Source organism: Cavia porcellus, unplaced genomic scaffold (assembly GCF_034190915.1).
Source record: "Cavia porcellus strain 051 isolate PalLab524CR breed Dunkin Hartley unplaced genomic scaffold, mCavPor4.1 scaffold_27, whole genome shotgun sequence".
Lineage (NCBI taxonomy): Eukaryota > Metazoa > Chordata > Mammalia > Rodentia > Caviidae > Cavia > Cavia porcellus.
In genome coordinates, this window is record NW_026947510.1 from 52,802,909 (window position 1) to 52,822,169 (window position 19,261).

The window sequence follows — 19,261 nt, forward strand, 5'->3', positions numbered from 1 at the left end:
AGACTACAAGGCATGTGTGCAGCCAATCCCTCTAAGTCCAAGGACTCATGGTGGGGAAAAGGCTATCTGGAAATAATTGGAGTGTTCTAGAGACAGTGTGGCAGAGCACGGTCCAGCACTGTCCCCTGTACAGAGACACCTCCACCAAGATCTAGAGGGAGAACGGTATTTTTACTAGCCTGACCCTGTGCATTCTTTCTGATGACAGAGAATGGAGTGTAGAGAAATCTAGGGATCATCTGGTCCTTCAGGGCTTTGTCTGCTCCCCAAGATCTCTCCAACAGCACCCCCTCCCTGGTCCTCATTCCAGCACGGAGCAAGTCATGGAGCAGAGGAGCAGGACTCTGATTTGTGCTTTCTGTCTCTTTATTGTTAGCACATTCTTTGAGCAGAGGGTGTCTCTTCTGTGCCGTAGCTAATACTTTGAGGCCCTGGATTTGCTCTTTTCTGCAAGTTTCTCCTCCAGTGCTTTCTGCAAATTCATGTTCATGGCATTTTTCTGGTGCCACCGTCCTACAGAGTGGAAGAGGAACCAGCACAGGTCACCCAGCAGCCTCAGAAGGGCCTAGACCCCAGAGGTAACCCGCAGCTCTCCAAGCCCACCAGGGCTCCCCCTCCAGCTCTGGCTTCTGTCTGGGCCTCAGAGCTACCACACTCTGCCCTCGGAGGAGCAGATGCACCTCCCATCACCTACAGCCACACCTACCCAGGTCATCTGTCTTCCTCCCGTGCCAATGTTCCAAGTCCCGCACCGATTTCTCCAGCACCTCTGCCGTGTAGGAAGCTTTCATGAGGCTCTTGGTCTCTTGGGGTGGTCCTGTGGGACACCAGGAAGAAACCCCCCAGAGGCCCAAGTCAGTGGAGTTGGGGTGCTTGATGGATTGTAACAGGCTATAGTTTCCTCTATGGAGGGAGAGAAGGGCTGAAGAGGGTTTCAGGGTACAGTAGGTCTGGATTCAAATCCCAGATCAGATATTTATGGGCAGCGTGGACTCTGGTAAGTTTCCAACCTCTCTGAGTTTTAGTTTCTTCATCATCAGATTTCCTTGCAATGTGGCAAAAATTGAACGATGAAGCATTTGTCTGAGCATCTGGGTGGGACAGTGTTTGTATCTTCAGAAAATTTATCTCAGTGCCCCAGATTTAAGCACAAACAAAAGAAATAAGTTACTGTGACAAAGAATCATCAGAATCACAGCAGAGTGGACCAAATTCTGAAGGACATCAAGAATTTAAATGATACAGTGGAGGGGCCGAGGGTCGTGATGCTGGGGTTGAACTCAGGGCCTCATGCCTGAGCACGCTGTCACCAAGCTACATCACAGGACAGGAACTCCTAGGCTAGATGCACCCAGGTGCAATTTAGAACAGCAGAAACAAGGAACTCTTAGAAGTAGACAGAGGCCTTTACTGGAGCATGCACCTGTAATCCTAGCTACCCAGGAGGCTGAGGCAGGAGGATTGCAAGCGAGTTCCAGACAACAAGTTTAAGATGCTATCTCAGAAATAAAATTTGAAAAGTGTTAGAGGAGCTGGAGAATATAGATCAGTCTAGCACAAGAGAAGCCCTGAGTTCAATCCCAATATCTTTTTTTTTTTTTTTTTTTGTCTTTTTCGTTTTTATCAGTACCAGGGATTGAACTCATGACTGCCTGCTTGCAAGGCAAGCGCTTATGCCACTGAGCTAAATCCCCAGCCCCCCCCCCAGTATCTTTAAAATAAGACAGAGAGAGATAAAAGGCGGTTCACTAGTAAATAATAATTGATTTGTTAACCATCAAAGTAAAGTTAAAAAGTAGATGAATATCAGTGTACTAATAGAAAATAATCATTATTCTAGATCTGTCTATAATACAATTTTTTTAGACAGGGTCTCACTGTGTAGTCCATGCTGGCCTCAAACTCGTGGTGATTCTCCTGCCTCAGCCTCCCAAGTGCTGGGATGACAGGAGTGCTCCACCGTGCCTGGCTTACAACCATCCCCTAGGATTGACCCAAAAATGTGTTTTTAAGAGCCTAAAACTGATCAAAAACAAAACCTCACTACAGTGACCTTATGACCATCATAGTTCAGGAAGAAAAGAAATGTCCCGGGAAGAAAGACTGTGGCATGAGAGAAATGGCAGACACAGAAAGGTCAAAGGAGCAAATCTAGCCAGGTATTCATTAGGACAGCAGTGCCCGTGTGTAAATTATGAGGCCAAATAGTGAAGATGATAACCTTTAACTTCTTCCCAGTTTTTCCTGATAAAATCACTAAAGCACAGACAGGTTAAGGCACTTGTCCCAAATCACACAGTTCGTGATGATCTAGGCCTCTGACTCAGATCCTATGGCCCCGGGATAAACTTAAACTACTTTGCGTGGATAACTTTATAAAATAACAGCATACAAGCACGAGAGAGATGAAGAAAGGAAAGATAAACCTCCAACACAAACTGCAGGAAAACTTGAATACCACGATTAACTTGAGAATTTAACTCTGCACATTAAAATGCCCAAGGTAGCCATGAAGCGAGCAGGAAAACCTGGCCATAGCGGGGCACACCTATGACCCCAGCACTAAGCAGGCAGAGACGGGAGGATCCTGTGGGTTTGAGGCCTGCCTGGGCTACATAGTGAGTTCAAGGCCAGCCTGAATCACAAATCAAGACATTGTCTGGAAGGAAGGAAGGAAGGAAGGAAGGAAGGAAGGAAGGAAGAAAGAAAGAAGAAAGAAGAAAGAGGAAAATAAAAAAGCACACAGATTGAGCTGAGCTGGGTTGCTACAATGGAAAAGTCCGTGCTTATTAGCATACAAAAGCCCCAGGCTGCATCCTCAATTCTGAAAAAAAAAAAAAAATGTATAAAAAAAAACTCAAGCAAATCCAAAAAAAGGAGACGAAAGAAAGATAGAAAAAAACACAAGATCATGGAAATATATCCAATATGTCAGTAACTCAGATAAACCTAAATGGACTAAGCCTACTGATCCAGCAACAGATTATCAGTGTATGCCTGACGTTTTCCAGGTAAAAATTATTTAAGGCATACTTTAAAAAAGATAGGAAGAGAAGATAAATGCGGAAAGCTAGAAAAAGACAGACCCAGTAAATACTAACCACAAGCAGTCTGGACTCGCTGTATTTATAGCAGATAAAACAGACCACAGAGCAGAGACACCGGGAGACATAAATCTCGGCTCAGTTAATTAAGGTGCCGAGATAATTCTCAGTTTGCCGCACTGAGAAAGAGTCTCAAAATAGATGAGGCGAAATCATCAGAAATAAAAGACACAGACACATCTGCTGCGATAGCAGATTTCAAGATCCGTCTTTGCTGGCGTAAAGCTCAGTGGCACATTGCCGCCCTGCACTCGTGAGGTCCTGAGTTTGATTCCCAGTAATCACACCAAGAAATTAAAAAATAGAAAGAAAGCCATCTTTTAGTAATTAATAGATCCAGAAGGAATCTTAACAAGGAGTGGCAGCAAGCTCTATAGAGACATAATTAACAAGCCTGTTCTATTTGACTGACACCAAGTCCAGCATCCGAGGAGTCATTTCAGGCACACGTGAGTCATCCACAAAACTGCCCACCAGCTGGTCACAGAGCAATCTCGCCAGCTTCAAAGGACTAAAGTCATGACAGCTGTGTCCTCTGAGGACGATGCTATCGAGCCAGAAAAAGCCATTTTTAGAGGTCGGTATTTATGGCTTGAAATGCTTATGCAACACATTAAGTTACAAGTTGGGACCAGAGTCCTCTGTTTTGATGGAGATCAGACATCAAAGCAGCTGAGAAGCAGCCTCTTGGGTGGATGTGGGAAGAAGTGGCCAAAACCTGCCAGGGAACTCAGCCCGACTCGGCTGGAAATGGCTGGATTTGAGGGAAACGGCTAGGATAATCCTAAAGGCGTTTCTTTTTCTGAGAGTTCTGAGTCATCCTTCCCAGGATGGAGGTACCCACTTCCCTGTCACGTTGCATCTAAATAGAGGGGCTTCACGGGTCCCTTGGGGATCTGGTAGATAGCACTGCAGGCTGGAGGGCGTAAGGGCAGCAGGCTGTGGCCTGAGTTGCAGAGCACACGCACGTGGCCAGCGATCCCTCTACACACACGCGGTGGGCACCCAGGGTCTGCAGGCCGGAGTGGGCAGTGAAAAACAGATCAACCCGAGGCCAGGTTAACCGCACCCCCAGAGCTTCTAGAGCCCAATGGGCCGCAGTGGGGAGGTACTGGGGAGCACCAGGCCATCAAAACAGCAGGGAGCCTGGGCCCTTGACGGCAGGACAAAAAACTCATGCATGCACATAGGGACCCACAGACAGAGCTCCACACAACCGGAGGAAATGCCCATCTTCACAGTGAAACCAACCTCACACGAAACCCCTGTGAACCCCAGGGCCGCAGCCTCCGCAGCCAGCCCCGGAACCTGGGCGTTGCAGCATAGCAAGGGACAGGACTGAACAGCCCCACGCAGGCCCAGGACTAGAGTGTCCCGTGGCCTCTGGATCCCCGCTCCAATGGTTCCTTCCCCACACTGCCACTCGGAATTTCCTGTGTTTGCTCTCTTAGTGCCGAGATCTAGCCACTATACATTATTACATAATTCTGTTAAAATAATACCGATAGGGCAACTTTGGTTATTAACCACGTTTTACAAAAGAGGAAACAGGTAAAAGAGGCAGAGGAACCGGCCCTGGGCAGAGCTGGGATTCAAGCAGCAGCTCAGGGGCTCTAAGTTGGTTCCTTGTCCCTGTGCCGGGTGGCACACACGCCTCCACCCAGTTCCGCACCTGCCCCGCCTGCTCTGTCCCTCGCACCCTGGGGTCATCTTTGACTTCTCCCCCCAACACCCCTCCACCACCCCTCCAAGCTCCCAAAACCATCAAGAAAGGCATCTGCTCCGCCTCCTGCAGGTGTGCAAACTCAGCCATTTCTCTCACCCCGGAGCGCCTGGGCTCCTGGGAGGTCTCAGGCTTCCACTCTCACCTCAGGGCTCTGTCTGGTCTCCACCCAACAGCCAAGTGTTTTATAAACAAAGGTCTCTGCTCTGTGCCACATCCTGCCGGCTCAGTGAAGAGGCAGCCCAGGGCCCTGCCTGACCTCCCCTCCCCCAGAACCCCAGGGCTGGCCTCCAAGCCTTTGCCCCAAGCCACCTGGCCCGTGAGCTCCCCAAGCTGGTCCCTGGACCGTTCACTTCAGGGTTCCCACCCAGGGATCTCACGCTAAAGAAACACTGCAGTGACGCTGGTGAGCAGGCCTGTCCGGCTGCCTTTGGCCGGCCTGGTGCAGGACTCATCCAGAGCTTGCTCGCTTCCTCCCGCTCTCTTCCCTTCCCTCCTCCCCTCTCTGTAATTCACCCTGGCGCAGTGAAACCACAGGACCTGGGGCCCCCTGCCGAACACACTCACTGCTCTCCCTTATCCGTAATAACTATTCATCTGCCCGACAGACTGTGGGCCCATCTAGGCTCCTAGGGCGCTCCCATTCCTGTGTCCGCCTCCCACACCCTCTCTTTACCTCTGCACCAATTACAACGCCAGGCACGCACAGGCGCTCAAAGCACACTGTTAGCAGGCTTCTGAGAGCCCTCTTTTTACTGTGCTCAATTTTATAATAAAGCACATATTTTTTGACAGGGACAAGTATGGCATTAATCACCAGGCAAAATCAAGTCAAAAGTCACATCTGGGAAGGAAGCAGATGTGGCCAAAAGTCCAGGAGGAGCCTCCAAGGTCCCCCTGGGACCCCACCACCCCTGCCACCACCCTCACCCTGGGGGGCTGGAGTGTGGGCCAGGACCATGCGGTCGGTGGCACAGTGGGTTTTGTGCACACTTCTGTGGGGGTGGTAGTTTTCACAATTCAAACAGGTCCTGCACATCTACCCTGATTTACATGCAGGAGTACAAGTTTGCTTTAGTTTTAGGAACTCAGCTCATAAATATGATTTATTACTGCACTAACAGATCAAAGGGAAAATCCTGAGAAGCTGCAGGACAATAGTGAATCAATCAACATCCATTCATATTTTTTTAAAAAGTTCAGAGACAAACTCAGAAATAAAGGGAAGGCTCCACAATGCAATAAAATGTATCTTTCAAACTTCTCTGTAAAAACAGTGTATTACTTTGCAAGAGCCTGTCTTAAAATAAAAAGGGCTGAAATGCATATGCAGCTAGTGCAAAGGCCCTGGGTTCAGTTCTGAATGGCCCTCTTCCAAAAAGTGCATTCAGGGCTATGACAAATGAACGATTGTATGCAATGGTAACAATCAGGGGAGGTAGAAAGACACCTGCTCTTCCCGCTCAGCTGCACCATCAAGCTGCACAAGGCAGGTGCCGAGGCAGAGGCAGGAGAACCTGGCAGCTGAGAGCATGAACTCGGCTGCCAAGGTTCAAATTCCACCTGTGCCTGCTCCTACCAGTGTGACCTTTGGCAAAGTATTTAACTTGTCTATGCCTCTATTTTTTTTTTTTTTCTATCTGAAAAAAAAGAATGGGAATGGTAGGGCACCCACACGAGGCTCTTGTGTAAACTGTGAGGAGGGGCTCAGAGCCGTGGCCGGCATCTCTTCCTTGCTGTAGGTGAAGGTCGCTCTTAGTGTGCAGAAAAGGGCCACACGCCCGTGCTTAGAACTGAGGCGACCTGAGCAAGGTTTCTGGATATAAACCTAATATACAAAAATGAAAACCGTGCAGCGTGCAATGGCACATACATGCAATCTCAGTTACTTGAGAGGCTGAGGCAGGAGGATGGAGAATCTGAGCCCAGCCTGGGAAACTTGGAAGAATTTGTCTCAAAATAAGAAAATTAAAATAGATGAGAATGAAGCACATGCTCTCTGGCTTCAAAGCAATTTAAAAATAATAATTTAAAATTGTTAATTAAAAAATAATAGCTTATAAATATACTAGCAGAAGCAAAATTAGAAAATAGTATAATTTAACTTAATTTAGATTTGGTGATGGGATTGAGTACACGCTAGGCATGCTTTCTACCACTGGGATCCCAGCCCCAGAAAATGTAATTTTTAAAATGATACCATTTATAATCAGTGGCAAGTGTATTTATTTTCCTGAATAAATTTAACAAATGACCTTTAGAGAAAATAAATTTAACAATTGATCTGTAGAAAAAAATTGTAGATTGTTACTGACAGACGTTGAAAGAAGCATTAAATCAGTGGAATTATATATCATATTTATCAATTGTCAAATGTACCATCACAAAGCTGATAACCGTCCCTACACTGTGCCGTAGATTTAATGTGCATCCAATCTAATTGCAGCAGGGTTTTCGGGGACATGGAGGAACAGATTCTAAAACGTACAGGGAAGTGTGAGAGACTAGAAACCCAAGAGGTCGCCTGGTGATGGGGTGGGAGCTGTTGCCCAACGCGATATCCAGCTGCGTCTAATACCCAGACGAATGGGAGTGGGCGGTTTAAGACCACTGTCCTATTCCCTCAAAGGGGACTGAGGGAGCCCAGCTTCTCTCTCTCTGTCACTCCCAGGTCGTGAGGTGAGCAGCCTTCTTGCCTCTCTCCCCACCATGATGCGATGCCTCCCTCGGGCCCAAAGCAATGAAACCCCCACAACCGCAAGTCAGAATAACCTTTTTGTCTGTATAAGCTGATCCTCCTGGGCATTTGTTACAGTAATAACAAACTGACCAACACCACCAAGCCACCTGGCCTATCACTTCGGGATTTCCGTAGTCCGCTCTCCACTGGCTTCCCATTCTGCCCCAGGTCCTTTGCATATATCTGTTCCAACACAGCACCTGGAGGGTCCTTTCCCCAAGCCTGGCAGGCTCTTTCTGCTCACAGCACCCAGCGCAGCTGGGTGGTGGGTCCAGCTGCAGCCCAGCACGTGTCTCTCACAAGCCACCCTGGGGTCTTCAGACCTTGCCTGCTTCCCCTGACTTCCCCTCCCACAGGTCCATGTGGCCACGCCTGCCTTGATAGCCAGTGCCCAGGCCAGGCCAGGCAGGTGGAGCCTGAGAGGGACTCACGTGGACAGGCTGGTGACAGCTGTGTGCCACTCCCCCCGGGCAAAGCCCTGTCCCAGTGTTTGCCCGCTTCTGGTGTGTAAACACTGCTACTGCGGCAGTCTTAGAATAGCATTTAAATGCCAATCAGGTCTAGGAAATGGGACAATAGACCCTGTGAGCAGGTGTGAGCCGGCCAGCGCACTCTGGGCACCGTTTTCCTGGCAAGGCTGGGTGACGGGGCGGGTGCTGGGAGGCCCTGTAAGAACTGTAGGTGAGAACTGTAGGTGATCACCCTGAAAGTGGGGGGAGATGGGATCATGAGGCCCAGGACGGGACAATGTGAGCTGTGTTCTCACTCTCCCCCAGCACTGATCTTCTCCAAACTCAAAGAAAAACTCAGAAAGGCTTCCAGTGGCTGTCTGGTTCCTCGGGTGACCGGGAGCCCAGCCAGGCGAGGGAGGTCGGCCAGGCCCTGCAGCTCGGGAGGAGCAGGCCCACGGAAGACTGAGCATCTATGGCAAGGCCACATGGGAGCATGGGCCCAAGGGACGCCCCGTGTGCTGGCCCCTGTGTGAGCACTGTGCAAAGCCCTCCTTCTGGTGGTCTGTCGTGTCACGGTGGGGAGGTGACTGGGTCTGGTGCTGAGGACAGACCACGGATCAGAAGGAGACCTTAGATCTCAGTCCCAGACCCCCTTCAGGTTACTAACAAGTCTCAGGTAGTGGACCTCAAATCCACCTGTAAAATGGACCTTCTGGCTGCTGCCACCACCTGCCCCCAGCCAGGTTAGGCCACTCAGACCCAAAGGAAACTTCTAGACAACATGGCCTCCCGACATCCTGCCTTTTCCCCAGCTCTAGGTAAGGGACATAATGGCCTGGCAGCTACTGAGGGCTCTCTAGTGCCACAGGCCGAGTGCCTCCATGTCTTCAGAGACTCCTGCCCACATCCCAGGGGTCATCAGGTGTTATCAGTGTCCCAGCGCCCTCGGAAGGCCGCTGAGGCTCAGAAGTAAAGGACACCCAGCCAAGGAGGGACTGAGCTGAGCTTTGAGCTCAAGAAACCCAGTATTTCCAATGTCAGGCCAGAGAGGCTGGGCCCCCCACTGGCAGATTAAGAAGCTAGAAGTGTCCAGAAGCTTCCAGAAGCAGCTACCTCCTGGCTGTGTCATCCACACATCGAGGACAGACTGGCCGGGCTTGGGCATGACCAGCACCCATGCCGGACCGGCCCTTGGGGGCATGGAGGATGCCCTTGGGGACACGAAGTGGGTGTCCTTGGCACTATGCCTTGGGGCCCCAGATTGCTTAGAGGATGGATACCCCAAAGGCTCTCCCCCTCCACCACTCAGTGCCCTGGAGACCCCGGCTGTTGCCCTCTGTCTGACCTTGAAATAAGTTTGACCTCATGTTGTAACCCAGGTCATAGTAGTCTGAAAAGATGGAGGAGATTTTCACAGGACTCCGGGTTCCACTGGACCACAAGCTTCTCTTTTTCTTTTCCTCCAAGACTTCACTGATGACCCTTTGAGCCTGGTGGAGAGTGGGGACAAGTAGCAAAGGGTGGAAAGGTGGGGTAAGTCCCACCGCGGCCCCTAAGTCCCCTCTCTCTCTGACCCCACCCCACCCTTCACCCGTCCACCGGCTGCAGCCCCTCTGTGCCCCGCCCTGTGCCTCTTCCCTCCTGCGTGGACGATGATCCTAAAGGCCCCCGCTGCACAGGACGGCCTTCACAGCGTGACACTATTCCCACCACTTTATAACCTAGGAAACTGGTCCTGCAGCAGAGGCCAGGCTCACCTGCCCCATCAGTCATGGGGGAGCAAGAGCCCTGGTTTGCTCCCCACAACCACAGCCTCACACGAATCAAAGTTCTTAGCATTCACCAAAGCCAAATCCTTCCTTGTAGTGATAGGAAAAACAAGGCCCGAGAAGTCAAGCTCAGGCCTAGGAAGCAGGAAATCTGGGTTTGAGCTCCAGTTCTGCTGTATAACAGCTCCTGGCTTCGGGCCTTGGTTTTACCATGTTTTACAAAATGCTAACTCCTGTCTGGCTAACAGTACCATGTAGTTGCTATGAGGATTGAAATGCTGGCTCAGATATGTCTCAGAACGCCAGAACAAGAAAGATGCTTTGCATTTGATCAGAAATGGAAGCTGAATTTTATCTCCAGTTTCAATTGACTAGAACTGGCTGCCAGAAATGGTACATCATGTGGGAAAGAATGTCATTATCAATTAGTTATGTCTGCCACACAAGCAAGATGGGCCAGTTGTAGTCTGTGTGCCATGAATCTGTCTAATCTCTCTGCTTCATTTTATAGATGTAGATACTGACATCCAGGAGAGAGAGTAACTTATCCAAAGTCACCCAGAATTCAGGGTCAGAACCAGGATTCAAACTTACGTCTTCTGATTCCCAACAAATGTTATCTGTCCATGGAGTGTCGCCTATCTTGGGAAATACATTCAAATCGAAAGCATCCAATTCAAACAAAAGGTTTGTACTGCAAAGCGATCTTGGTGAAAGCACCAAACTTCCCACCCTGTTTGGATTCTTGTCCCACACCACTGAATGAACTTGGTTAGCTTAAACCATGTTAGCCTTTTGTTCTTTATCCACGTAAAACAGGGATAATAATACGACTTTCCTCATAGGGCTGCTGGAAAGATGGAGTGTGTGGTTACAGGGCAGGGATTTAAGCAACGCAGGGTCCCTGGCGCACAGGGGGTGTCACTGAGTACCGCATCCTGATGCTGTTATCACAGGGACTGATCCAAATCTCTTCTGTAGCCTCACATCTCACAAGGGCCCCTCCACCACCCTTAGCCTCCGGGCCCCTGCACAGACACCTGCTCCTCGGAGACCAGCTGGTCTACCACTTTGCTCCCAAATTTGTGGCGAATGTTGTCAGGAATGATGCTGTCCTTCTGGCTGGGAGGCAAACCTCTCAGCTCCTGGGTCCTCTCGTTGGGGCTTTTGTCCTGCGGAGGCCCCTCGTGGAGGGAAGTGCGACTCTCCCTCAAGGAGGCCCTGGAGCCCCTCTTCTTCAGAGCCCCAGGCCCTAGAGAATCCCTGCTGGCAGGGCTTGGGGGCGGAGGCCGGGCTTCCTCTCGGTAACCCTGTCCTCCAGAGCTGCCTCCGGAGCTGGAGGAGGCCAGGGTCTTGTGTTTGAACTTGGAGGTGTCTGTGTCCCTGCTGCTCCTCCGGGGGCTCCTGGTCAAAGGGGTTGCTCCTGGACACGGGAGAGAGAGGCACAGAAGGAGGGAGAGGGGGAGACTCTCAGAGAGATGCAGGAGGTGGAGCCAGGGAGGGCGCAGCAAGGCGGGTAGAGCGGGGAATGACAGACAGGGACAGACAGACAGGGAGCCAGCACCAGGAGGACACACAGTGAGACAGGAGACAGACAGGGAAGTGAGGTCAACAGCCGGGCTGCTCACTCTGCTTCTGACACTCAGCGCCACAGCCCCAGCCTGCCAGCCTTAAGGCCCAGTCTTGTGGTCCAACAGCAGTGTCTTCTCTTCGAGACACCCCAGAAATGGTACATCTTACAGCCACTGCACAATGACTTAGGGCGTGTTTTTTGTTTGGTGTTGGGGTCTTGGAAATCGAACCCAGAGCCTTCACACTGAGTGGCATCCTCAGCCTTATGTATGCATGTATGTATCATGTATGTATGTATGTATTGACACAGGGTCTCACTGTGTATGCCACACTGACACTGAACTCATTTATGTAGGCTTGAACTCATAGTGATCCTCCTGCCTCAGCCTCCTGAGTGCTGGGATCACAGGCACGCACCACCGTCCTCAGCTCTATTTTTTGAAACAGGATCTTGCTAAAGCGTCCAGGTTCAAGTTAAACTCACAATCCTCTTATCTCAGGCTCACAAAGTGCTAGAATTACAAGTGTGCTCCACCTGGCCAGGACAGATGTGTGACATAACACTAAGCAGCTTGCACATTCTATCTCTGTGCAAAAAACAGAGGCCACTCAGCCTGCGGCCACCTTCGTCCAGGGTCACAGTTGTAAACTGTTGGGTGAGCATCCCTCCCAACCACTCCTGAAGGGTCCTCTGATCCTGCTCTTAAAAGATGCCTCATTTTGCTTCACTTCTGTCTGCAAATGAGGTCAGAGCCCATGTGTTGCTGTTAAAAAACTGAGCCAGAGCCTGGGGCCTCCGTCCCGTAGCGATGGAAGCTGAACTTCCCTTCCCAGTCCAGCATCACTGCTGTTCCTGGCTCTGGTTTCTGGACCTGCTGCTTGGTCCAGTTTAATTTTTCAAAAAAAAAAAAAAGGCAGCTGTGAGCACAGATCCAGGCCCCCGCTGTGCTGTCACCGAGAGGCACTGACCAGAGGTCACTGCAGGGTGCTGGGCACAGGGGAGGCTCTGTGCTCTCCTGCTCAGCCTTTGTCCTTTGTCCCCTGTCACCTACAAAAGGCGGAGGGAAAACCTTTCCAAGGCCAAGTGGATTCTGTCTCTCCCGCTGGGCTCTGCAGAAGGGGTCTGTGGGGATCCAGAGGCCAGCAGGAGGTCCAGGGCCCCCTTCTCAAAGGGGAGCAGGCCGACGGCAGAGAGCGAGCATGCTCAGCACCTGCCTGGCCTCCCTCTGCCCTTGGCCTGCTCCTGGGGAAACTGAAGCCCATCGCAGGGTGGGTTCCCCTCGATGCCCCTCCACAGATTCAGGGCTCAGCGCCGCTGGGGCAGGGCCTGGCCTGAGCTCCCAGTGACTGCTCTATGGCCACACGATCCTGGGACCCCTGCTCGTCCACTGCCACCATTTGAAGTTAGGAGCATTTCAGCGACCCCAGTGTGTCCTGCATCCTCCGCTCAGAGAGCCAAGATGGTCACCAGTTCACCCCTGAGTAAACACCTACTTCAAGCCAGGGGCTGGGTACAATCCCTGTCCTCTGGGAGCACAATGCTTGTTGAATGAATACACGCAGGCAGGGAACAGGGAAAGAAGGAAGGAAGGAAGGAAGGAAGGAAGGAAGGAAGGAAGGAAGGAACATCATCCTCCCTCCTCCTAGTGAGGATGATACAGATCACTGGGCCCCTCCCAGAGCAGCTGTCTCAGATCTGCTGAAAGCCAGAAATCTAAAGATAAAGTCCCAGGGTTGCTCCAGGCAGTGGAAGAAGTTTCCAGAAGGAGTGGTCCCTGCCTCAGTGGACTGCCGTGCCCCCACCGGACCTGCAGCTCTGACACCTTCACCCACCAGGGACCCTTCCCCAAGCCAGCCCACCCCAGCCGTGTCTGCCAGCGTCCACCAGAGCCAGCTCCTTCCCTCCGCCAGTCTGGGCCAGCACCTTGTGCCTCCCACGATGGGCCGTGGGCCCTGCGGCCACCCCAAACCCTGCAACCAGGGTGCACACTCTGCTGTCCCTTGGGGCTGCCCTGCTGGGAACATGAGGAGTGACTCCTTCTTGGTGACAGGAAGCACCTGAGCCCCGGGGACTGTGTGGGGTCTGAGCCCCCAGGCCTGGAAGAATGGGAGGGGATCTTTTCCTCAGGGTGACAGGATACGGGGATACGTCCCCGTCCTCAGGTCCTGTCCCCTTTCCCGGCTGTATCCCAGCCGCCCTGGCCTACCTTCTCGATGGCCCGGCTCCATTGCCTCTTGCTGAGACAGGTGATGCCAAGCTCAGTCCTGTAGACAAAGGATGCACTTCTGTCCCCTCTCAGATGACAGGCCCTCCTGGACCAGGACAAGCCCAGCCCACAGGGAGGCCACAGAGGTCCACCGCCCTGCCCCTGCCCGTTCTCCACTGCTGTGCCCTCAGCCATGGCTGGAACCCTCCACCCATCACCAGGCCCCCCGGGCTGCCCTTCTCTAAATGGTTATGGTCTCCACAGCCTGCACCAGGGCCAGGGGCAGCTCGCCCTCCTCCCCGATAACCTTGGCCTTCCTGAAAATAGGCTGCTGTCCACTGCGGCTACTCATCCCGGGGCTGGGAAGGGAGCCTCAGAGCAGGACCTGGGGAGCCCCTCTGCAGATTTCAAATTTGAGTTCCTTTTTCCTAGGAGAATCTTTGTGTTCCCTTACTTTATAACATACGGGATTTTTATTTGTTCGGTTGGTTGATTGGTGTTATGGGTTTTGCTTTGATCTTTTGAGACTAGGTCTCACTCTGCATTTAAGGCTGGCCTTGCAATCACTACAAGCTAATGTAACCTTGAATTCCAAGCAATTCGCACAGCTCAGCCTCCCAGGTGCTGGGAGCAGGAGCCGCCGTGCCTGGCTTTTCTCCTGATTTTTCCCCCATGTCAGAGTATGAACAAAATAAAACCAGTCCCTTCCAGCTAGCAGTCTTTGTAATAGGAGAACACTGGAAGGGATCTTTGAGAATTGCCAGTAAGTTGATAGCAGGTAAAAACCAGGTCAATTTTATTCCCTTAAAAACTTTCCCAGCAAAACAAATCTATTAATTTTGGCATTATAATTATTTGGAGCTGGAGACAGAGCATTGCTTAGTATTCGAGAAGCCCTCAGCTCAATTTCCAGCACCAAAAATAACTCTTTATTATTAATAATCCAGGGGTCATGCAGATTCTGATGCGTTGCCCAGAGAGCCTGCTCCGTGCTGCTCTCGCCTGTGCAGGCCCTTGAACGTGGCTGGACCCAGTGGCTTACTATAGTGAAAGTGATGGAGCACCCCTCTGGGATGAGATTAGTGGCACTGGCCTTGGCTCCCCTTGGTCGCTCAGCCTGAGGGGCAGCTGCACTACAAGGGGACCACGTGGAGCTGAGGGTAGTGGCCTCGGGCCAGCTACACACGAGGGACTCAGGCCCGTGTCCTGAAGATCTGGTGAATCCCGCCTCTGTGTGACCCTGGAACTGGACCCTCCATGTGTTGGTCCTTGATGTGCAAACACAGCTTTCCTGTCATCTGTGTGGATCTTGTCAGGCCACCCCCAGGACATGAGTGTGGCAGGCTGCCGTCCTCGGTGGCTCCCCTGGTTTCCTGCCTGTCCTCTGTCCCATCTCTGACTACGGCCTCCACTCTGCACTCCTGTGACCCTGCTTGTTTTTCTTGCATGGACTCCAGGAAGCAGCTGTTGACCACAAACCTGATGCCAAACAGGAATGTCCACCCCGGAGATAAGAGCTCGCCACCCTCCCGGCCGGACTCCAGCTCCTGGGAAAGGCTGATTTCCGAAGGAAGCCCCTGGCAGGTCCTCGTGTCAAATATCTCCACCTCTCCAGAGACTGGGAGAGTGGAACATGAGCCGTGCAAATGTGAGCTCCTTCCAGGATGCTTGCACCTCAGGGAAGCCTGCTTTCTTTGACCACGACACTTGTGCCCTGGGTTTTGTTTTTTTGGGCTCATGAGCTTCCCACCTCGAGTTAGGTAACAGGACAACCTTTAACCCTTAGAAAGAGCAAAGGACGGGGGTTTACAGCCACACACAGGTCCTTGAAGGAGACTAAGGCTGCACCTCACATCCATCCCAGGGGAATCTGGGGGCCTCTGACAATGTAAGGGCACCCCAATACAGAGGGGCATGGCTTCCATCCAGCGGGGTGAATGCCATGCATCACAGCTTTTGAGGAAACTGTATTAGCAAAAGTACTGCCAGCAGCATGAGAAACAGACATGGGACAAAATCAGATATAAAGAAAAGACACTCAGCATAGATGCAAAATCCCCCAGGGCAGAGCTGACAGTGACAGAGACCTGGCATCTGCCGGGCTGGAGTTCAAAAGCTGCGGATATGGGAGACCCTTCAGGTCTCTTCCTTCATCACTGTTGAAAGCCACGCCTCACATGGCCCCTGAGTGTGGCTGGGGGAAGACACCCAAGCCACCAGCTCAGGACAGGAAGGTCTCCTGCGGGCAGCACGGGGCCCCTAAGCTCCCCTGAGCATTTATCTCTTGGATTCTCAAGCGTAATGAGCACCGTCATCAGATGGAACCTCAGAGATCCCAAGAGTGTATGGGTATGCATTGCACATGGGAGGATGTAGAATACTGGGGGCCAGAGGATGCACAGTGGCGGGCACTGACCGTCCCTAATGTCCCCGGTGTCACAGTGTAATTCCTTCCCCTGGGTGTGCGCTGACCTGGAGATTTGCTTCTCACCAGCAGCACAGGCCCAGTTAAGCAAAGTCACCACCAAACTACATGAGAGAGACTGCTGTCTCCGCACACTGTCTCGAGATGCTGCTTGCTCTGCACTCCAATGGGACCCGGGGTCCCTGCAGAGAAGCCCACGTGACAAAAAGGGAAGGGGGCCGTGGCCACCAGCATGTGAGCAGCCGAGTCCTGCTGTGTGAGCTACCCCGGAAGGGGATTTTTTTCCTGTTGGCCCATGAGCTGGAAACCCCAGGCATCCCCAGGACTGCAGCCCAGGAGGGATCCTGAGGGGAGTCCCAGAATCGTCCCAGACCCTCGGGATCAGGAAACGATGAGTGATGCCATTTTAAGCGGTGGCCTTCCAGCGTGACTTCTTACCTAGCCGAGGGCGTGACCAATACAATGCCCAGGTCAGGCGCTCCCTCAGCTGGCAGAGGGACAAGCAAGGCTCCCTGCGGACCTGGTGAGGTGTGCAGAGTAACTGCGATGGTGAAAGTGCGGGTCAGAAAAGTAGGGGTGAGTGGTGGGCGCGGACCTAGGCAGGAGGAGCTGGAGGTCAGCCTGGGCTGCCTGCCGGCCCGAAAACTGCAGAGTGAGAGCCTGTCTGAAAACCCAAAAACGGGAATCAAATAGGGGGGTGGGGTTGGCACAGGGGCCACTAAAAGCCAAACACCCGCAGGTTAGCTAAGTCCAAGTTGGCTTTCTCCGGGCTCATCCCTGCCCCTGGCCACCCCTTGACCACAGAGCTCCCTCTCTGTCCCAAAGCCAGTCTGTCGGAAGGGTGGACTCACTGTCGTTTCTGACTTGGGAGAAAGATCTCAAAAGACCTCTGTCAAGGCGGGGTGGTGGGTCCAGCTGCAGCCCAGCACGTGTCTCTCACAAGCCACCCTGAGTGGGGAGAAAGCGGGTGAGGTCCCAGGTCCTGGGGGGTCCTCATCACCTCCAGGACCCTGCCTCACCTTCTCTATGACTTTCATAACGACAGAAAGCGCGGGAACCTCTTCAGGAGGTGCTGAAGTCCAGGAGCACAATCTGGAGCTGCCCAATGACTGGAGGCAGCAATGGGTGGTTGCTAGGGAGCACCCTTCCCCTGCTGTTGATTGGAGTTGCCATGGTAACCACTATTCACAGGGCTCTGTTACCTCAAAGGGCTGGTGGACTCATCCTGAGGGGAGATGGCCCAGGACAAAGGGAAGACTCGGGGAACTGAGGGTGTCTTCCCCTGTCATTTACTCTCTCACCCACTCAAAAATATCCACTGAGGTCCACTAAGTGCCAGGTTGTATTCCAGACATAGAGGGCTCAGATGCCACCACACGCAAAGGAAATTTGAGGGATTATAAAGACTGTCTAGGGAAAAAGAGCACTGTTCATAAATGGGCCATTTGGGCAGGATCTTGGAGGATGCATAGGAGCTCAGCAGTTTAGAACAGACTAGACTCTCAAAGATGTGGATGTGTTTAAGAGCAGATCTATAGGTCAGGGGGAGAGCGGAGGAGTGAGACCCTCACTATCAGGGCTGATGCACAGGGATCAGAGACCAGCACAGTGAAATGAAAGTAGGACGGGCCAGCAAGTGTCCTCCCAGCCCCTGAATCACAGGGCTGCAGGTGGAGGGAACGCAGTACACTGATTCCTTTTCTGCAGACTGGGAGAGGAAGCACCGGGCATTGGCACTCATGCTGGCTGGCTCCACATCCCTCAGCATGACAGGGGCAGGGGTGAGAATGGGAACAGGTGAGCGGTGTCATGTCTGTGAACTGCCCAGCACTGTCCCTGGCCCAGAGAGATGTCACAAACACCGCCAAGCTCATGGCACGAGGCACCCGCCCACAAACCCCCCACGGTCGCCAGGCTTCAATTCTTCCATCCACCTCTCCCCCAGGCCTGGTCCTGGTCCCCTCATCACCCGTCTCCTTTTTCCTTTTGTCCCCTGAATGAATTATGTGTCACTGTCCAGTGATCCTCCCACAAGCCTGCCAGTTAACCGTCATGGTGACCCCGGCTTCTGGGGGGCAGGGGTTTGCGCACAGCTGCTGCATTCTCTGCTTTAGGGTTTTAGAAGGTCACAGTCAAGGTATTGGCCGGGCTGCAGTCTCATCTGAGGCTCCCCAGGGGACAAATATGCCTCCAAACTCACGTGGTCACTGGCAGGTCACAGTCCTCACGGTCTGTTGGACTGAGGGTCTCCGTATCCTGCTGGTCACCCAGAAGCCAACTTCGATTCCTTGCAGTATGGGCCCCCAACATGCACTGAGTCTACCAAAGCCACGAGACCCCACCCGTCCCCGTTCTCTCCTCTGACCCTGGCTCCTTCCTGTCCACCAGTGCTCCCTGGGCCCCAGCTGTGCTGCCTCAGTCATTTCTTGGACACCAAGCGCACTGGCCTCTGGGCCGAGGCACAGCTGGTCCCTCTGCCGCAGCCTCCTTTCCGCAGACACCTGCGGGGCTTTCTGCTCCACCTCCGCCAGGACGTTGCATGCTTCTGGAAACATCCTAGCCCTTCCTCACACCCTGGTGCCTTCCCTTTCCCAGTGCTGCTCTGCGTCACCTCCTGCCACGCTCAGCACACGCCTCTTATGGCTGTGAGAAGGGGGCAGGACTGTGTGGTCCCCTGCCCAGTCCCTGGCACCTGGTCCTGCACCTGTCTCCTGGCAGGTGCTTCCTAAGCGTGCTGATCGGGCAACTCAGCCTCAGGAAGGACAGGGGACAGAGGTGTCGTCACGCCCAGCAGCTGCTCATAGGCCCACCAAGGCACCAGAAGGGACCTGGGCTGGCACGGGAAGGGCCGCATGGAGCTGCGGGGCCAGGCACCCAGGCAGCCAAGAGCTGTCACCGCAGCTCCCGCATCAGCCTCCGCGGATGCCCCAGCCTGGCCCTGCGGCCCAAGCCAGTCTCCCCACAGTTCTGGAGCACCTCTTGCCCACATCCCAGCTTCAGGGCTGTATTCCTGCAGCCCTGATGTGCTCCCTGGGGCGTCGGGGAACTGACGAGCGGGGAGCCAGGAACCCCCAGTAGATGAAACACATAACAGGTCCGGCCACCCTGAAGGAGGGTTCCAGGAGCCTGTTTGTGGGAGACAGGAAACACAGCCTCTGGGGGTGCAGACACTGTTGGGCCTAGTGTTCCCACGCCCTTCCCTCCACCCTCCCCAGGTCTTATCTGAGCCAGGAAGGGGGCCTAAGGCAGAGGCACCCCTTTGCCTGCAC

At 52.9% G+C, this 19,261-nt stretch overlaps 1 protein-coding gene across 2 annotated transcripts; it reads right to left on the reverse strand.

The window, feature by feature from the left end:
- Positions 1 to 348: 348 nt before the first annotated feature.
- Cimip4 (ciliary microtubule inner protein 4) lies at positions 349 to 17,122 on the reverse strand. 2 transcript variants are annotated; one of them, XM_063238470.1, is made up of 7 exons: positions 17,012 to 17,122; positions 16,844 to 16,940; positions 13,568 to 13,625; positions 10,829 to 11,211; positions 9,365 to 9,509; positions 707 to 817; positions 349 to 513 (listed from the first exon to the last, which is right to left on the reverse strand). In XM_063238470.1, the coding sequence occupies exons 3-7, from the start codon at positions 13,587 to 13,589 to the stop codon at positions 416 to 418; spliced, it is 759 nt and encodes a 252-aa protein (XP_063094540.1). In that variant the 5' UTR covers positions 13,590 to 13,625; positions 16,844 to 16,940; positions 17,012 to 17,122; the 3' UTR covers positions 349 to 415. The 2 variants fall into 2 exon arrangements, with proteins under 2 accessions (XP_063094540.1, XP_063094541.1); XM_063238471.1 differs by lacking the exons at positions 16,844 to 16,940; positions 17,012 to 17,122 and adding an exon at positions 16,431 to 16,542.
- Positions 17,123 to 19,261: the final 2,139 nt, after the last annotated feature.

What these genes read in the sequence shown, in the direction of transcription:
- Cimip4 (XM_063238470.1), bottom strand. Translation starts at nt 13,589, where the DNA reads ATGGAGCCGGGCCATCGAGAAG. An exon ending in GGAGCCGGGCCATCGAGAAG is followed by an intron (nt 11,212 to 13,567) that starts GTAGGCCAGGGC and finishes TCCCGTGTCCAG; the next exon opens with GAGCAACCCCTTTGACCAGG. An exon ending in GAGGAAGACAGATGACCTGG is followed by an intron (nt 514 to 706) that starts GTAGGTGTGGCT and finishes TCCACTCTGTAG; the next exon opens with GACGGTGGCACCAGAAAAAT.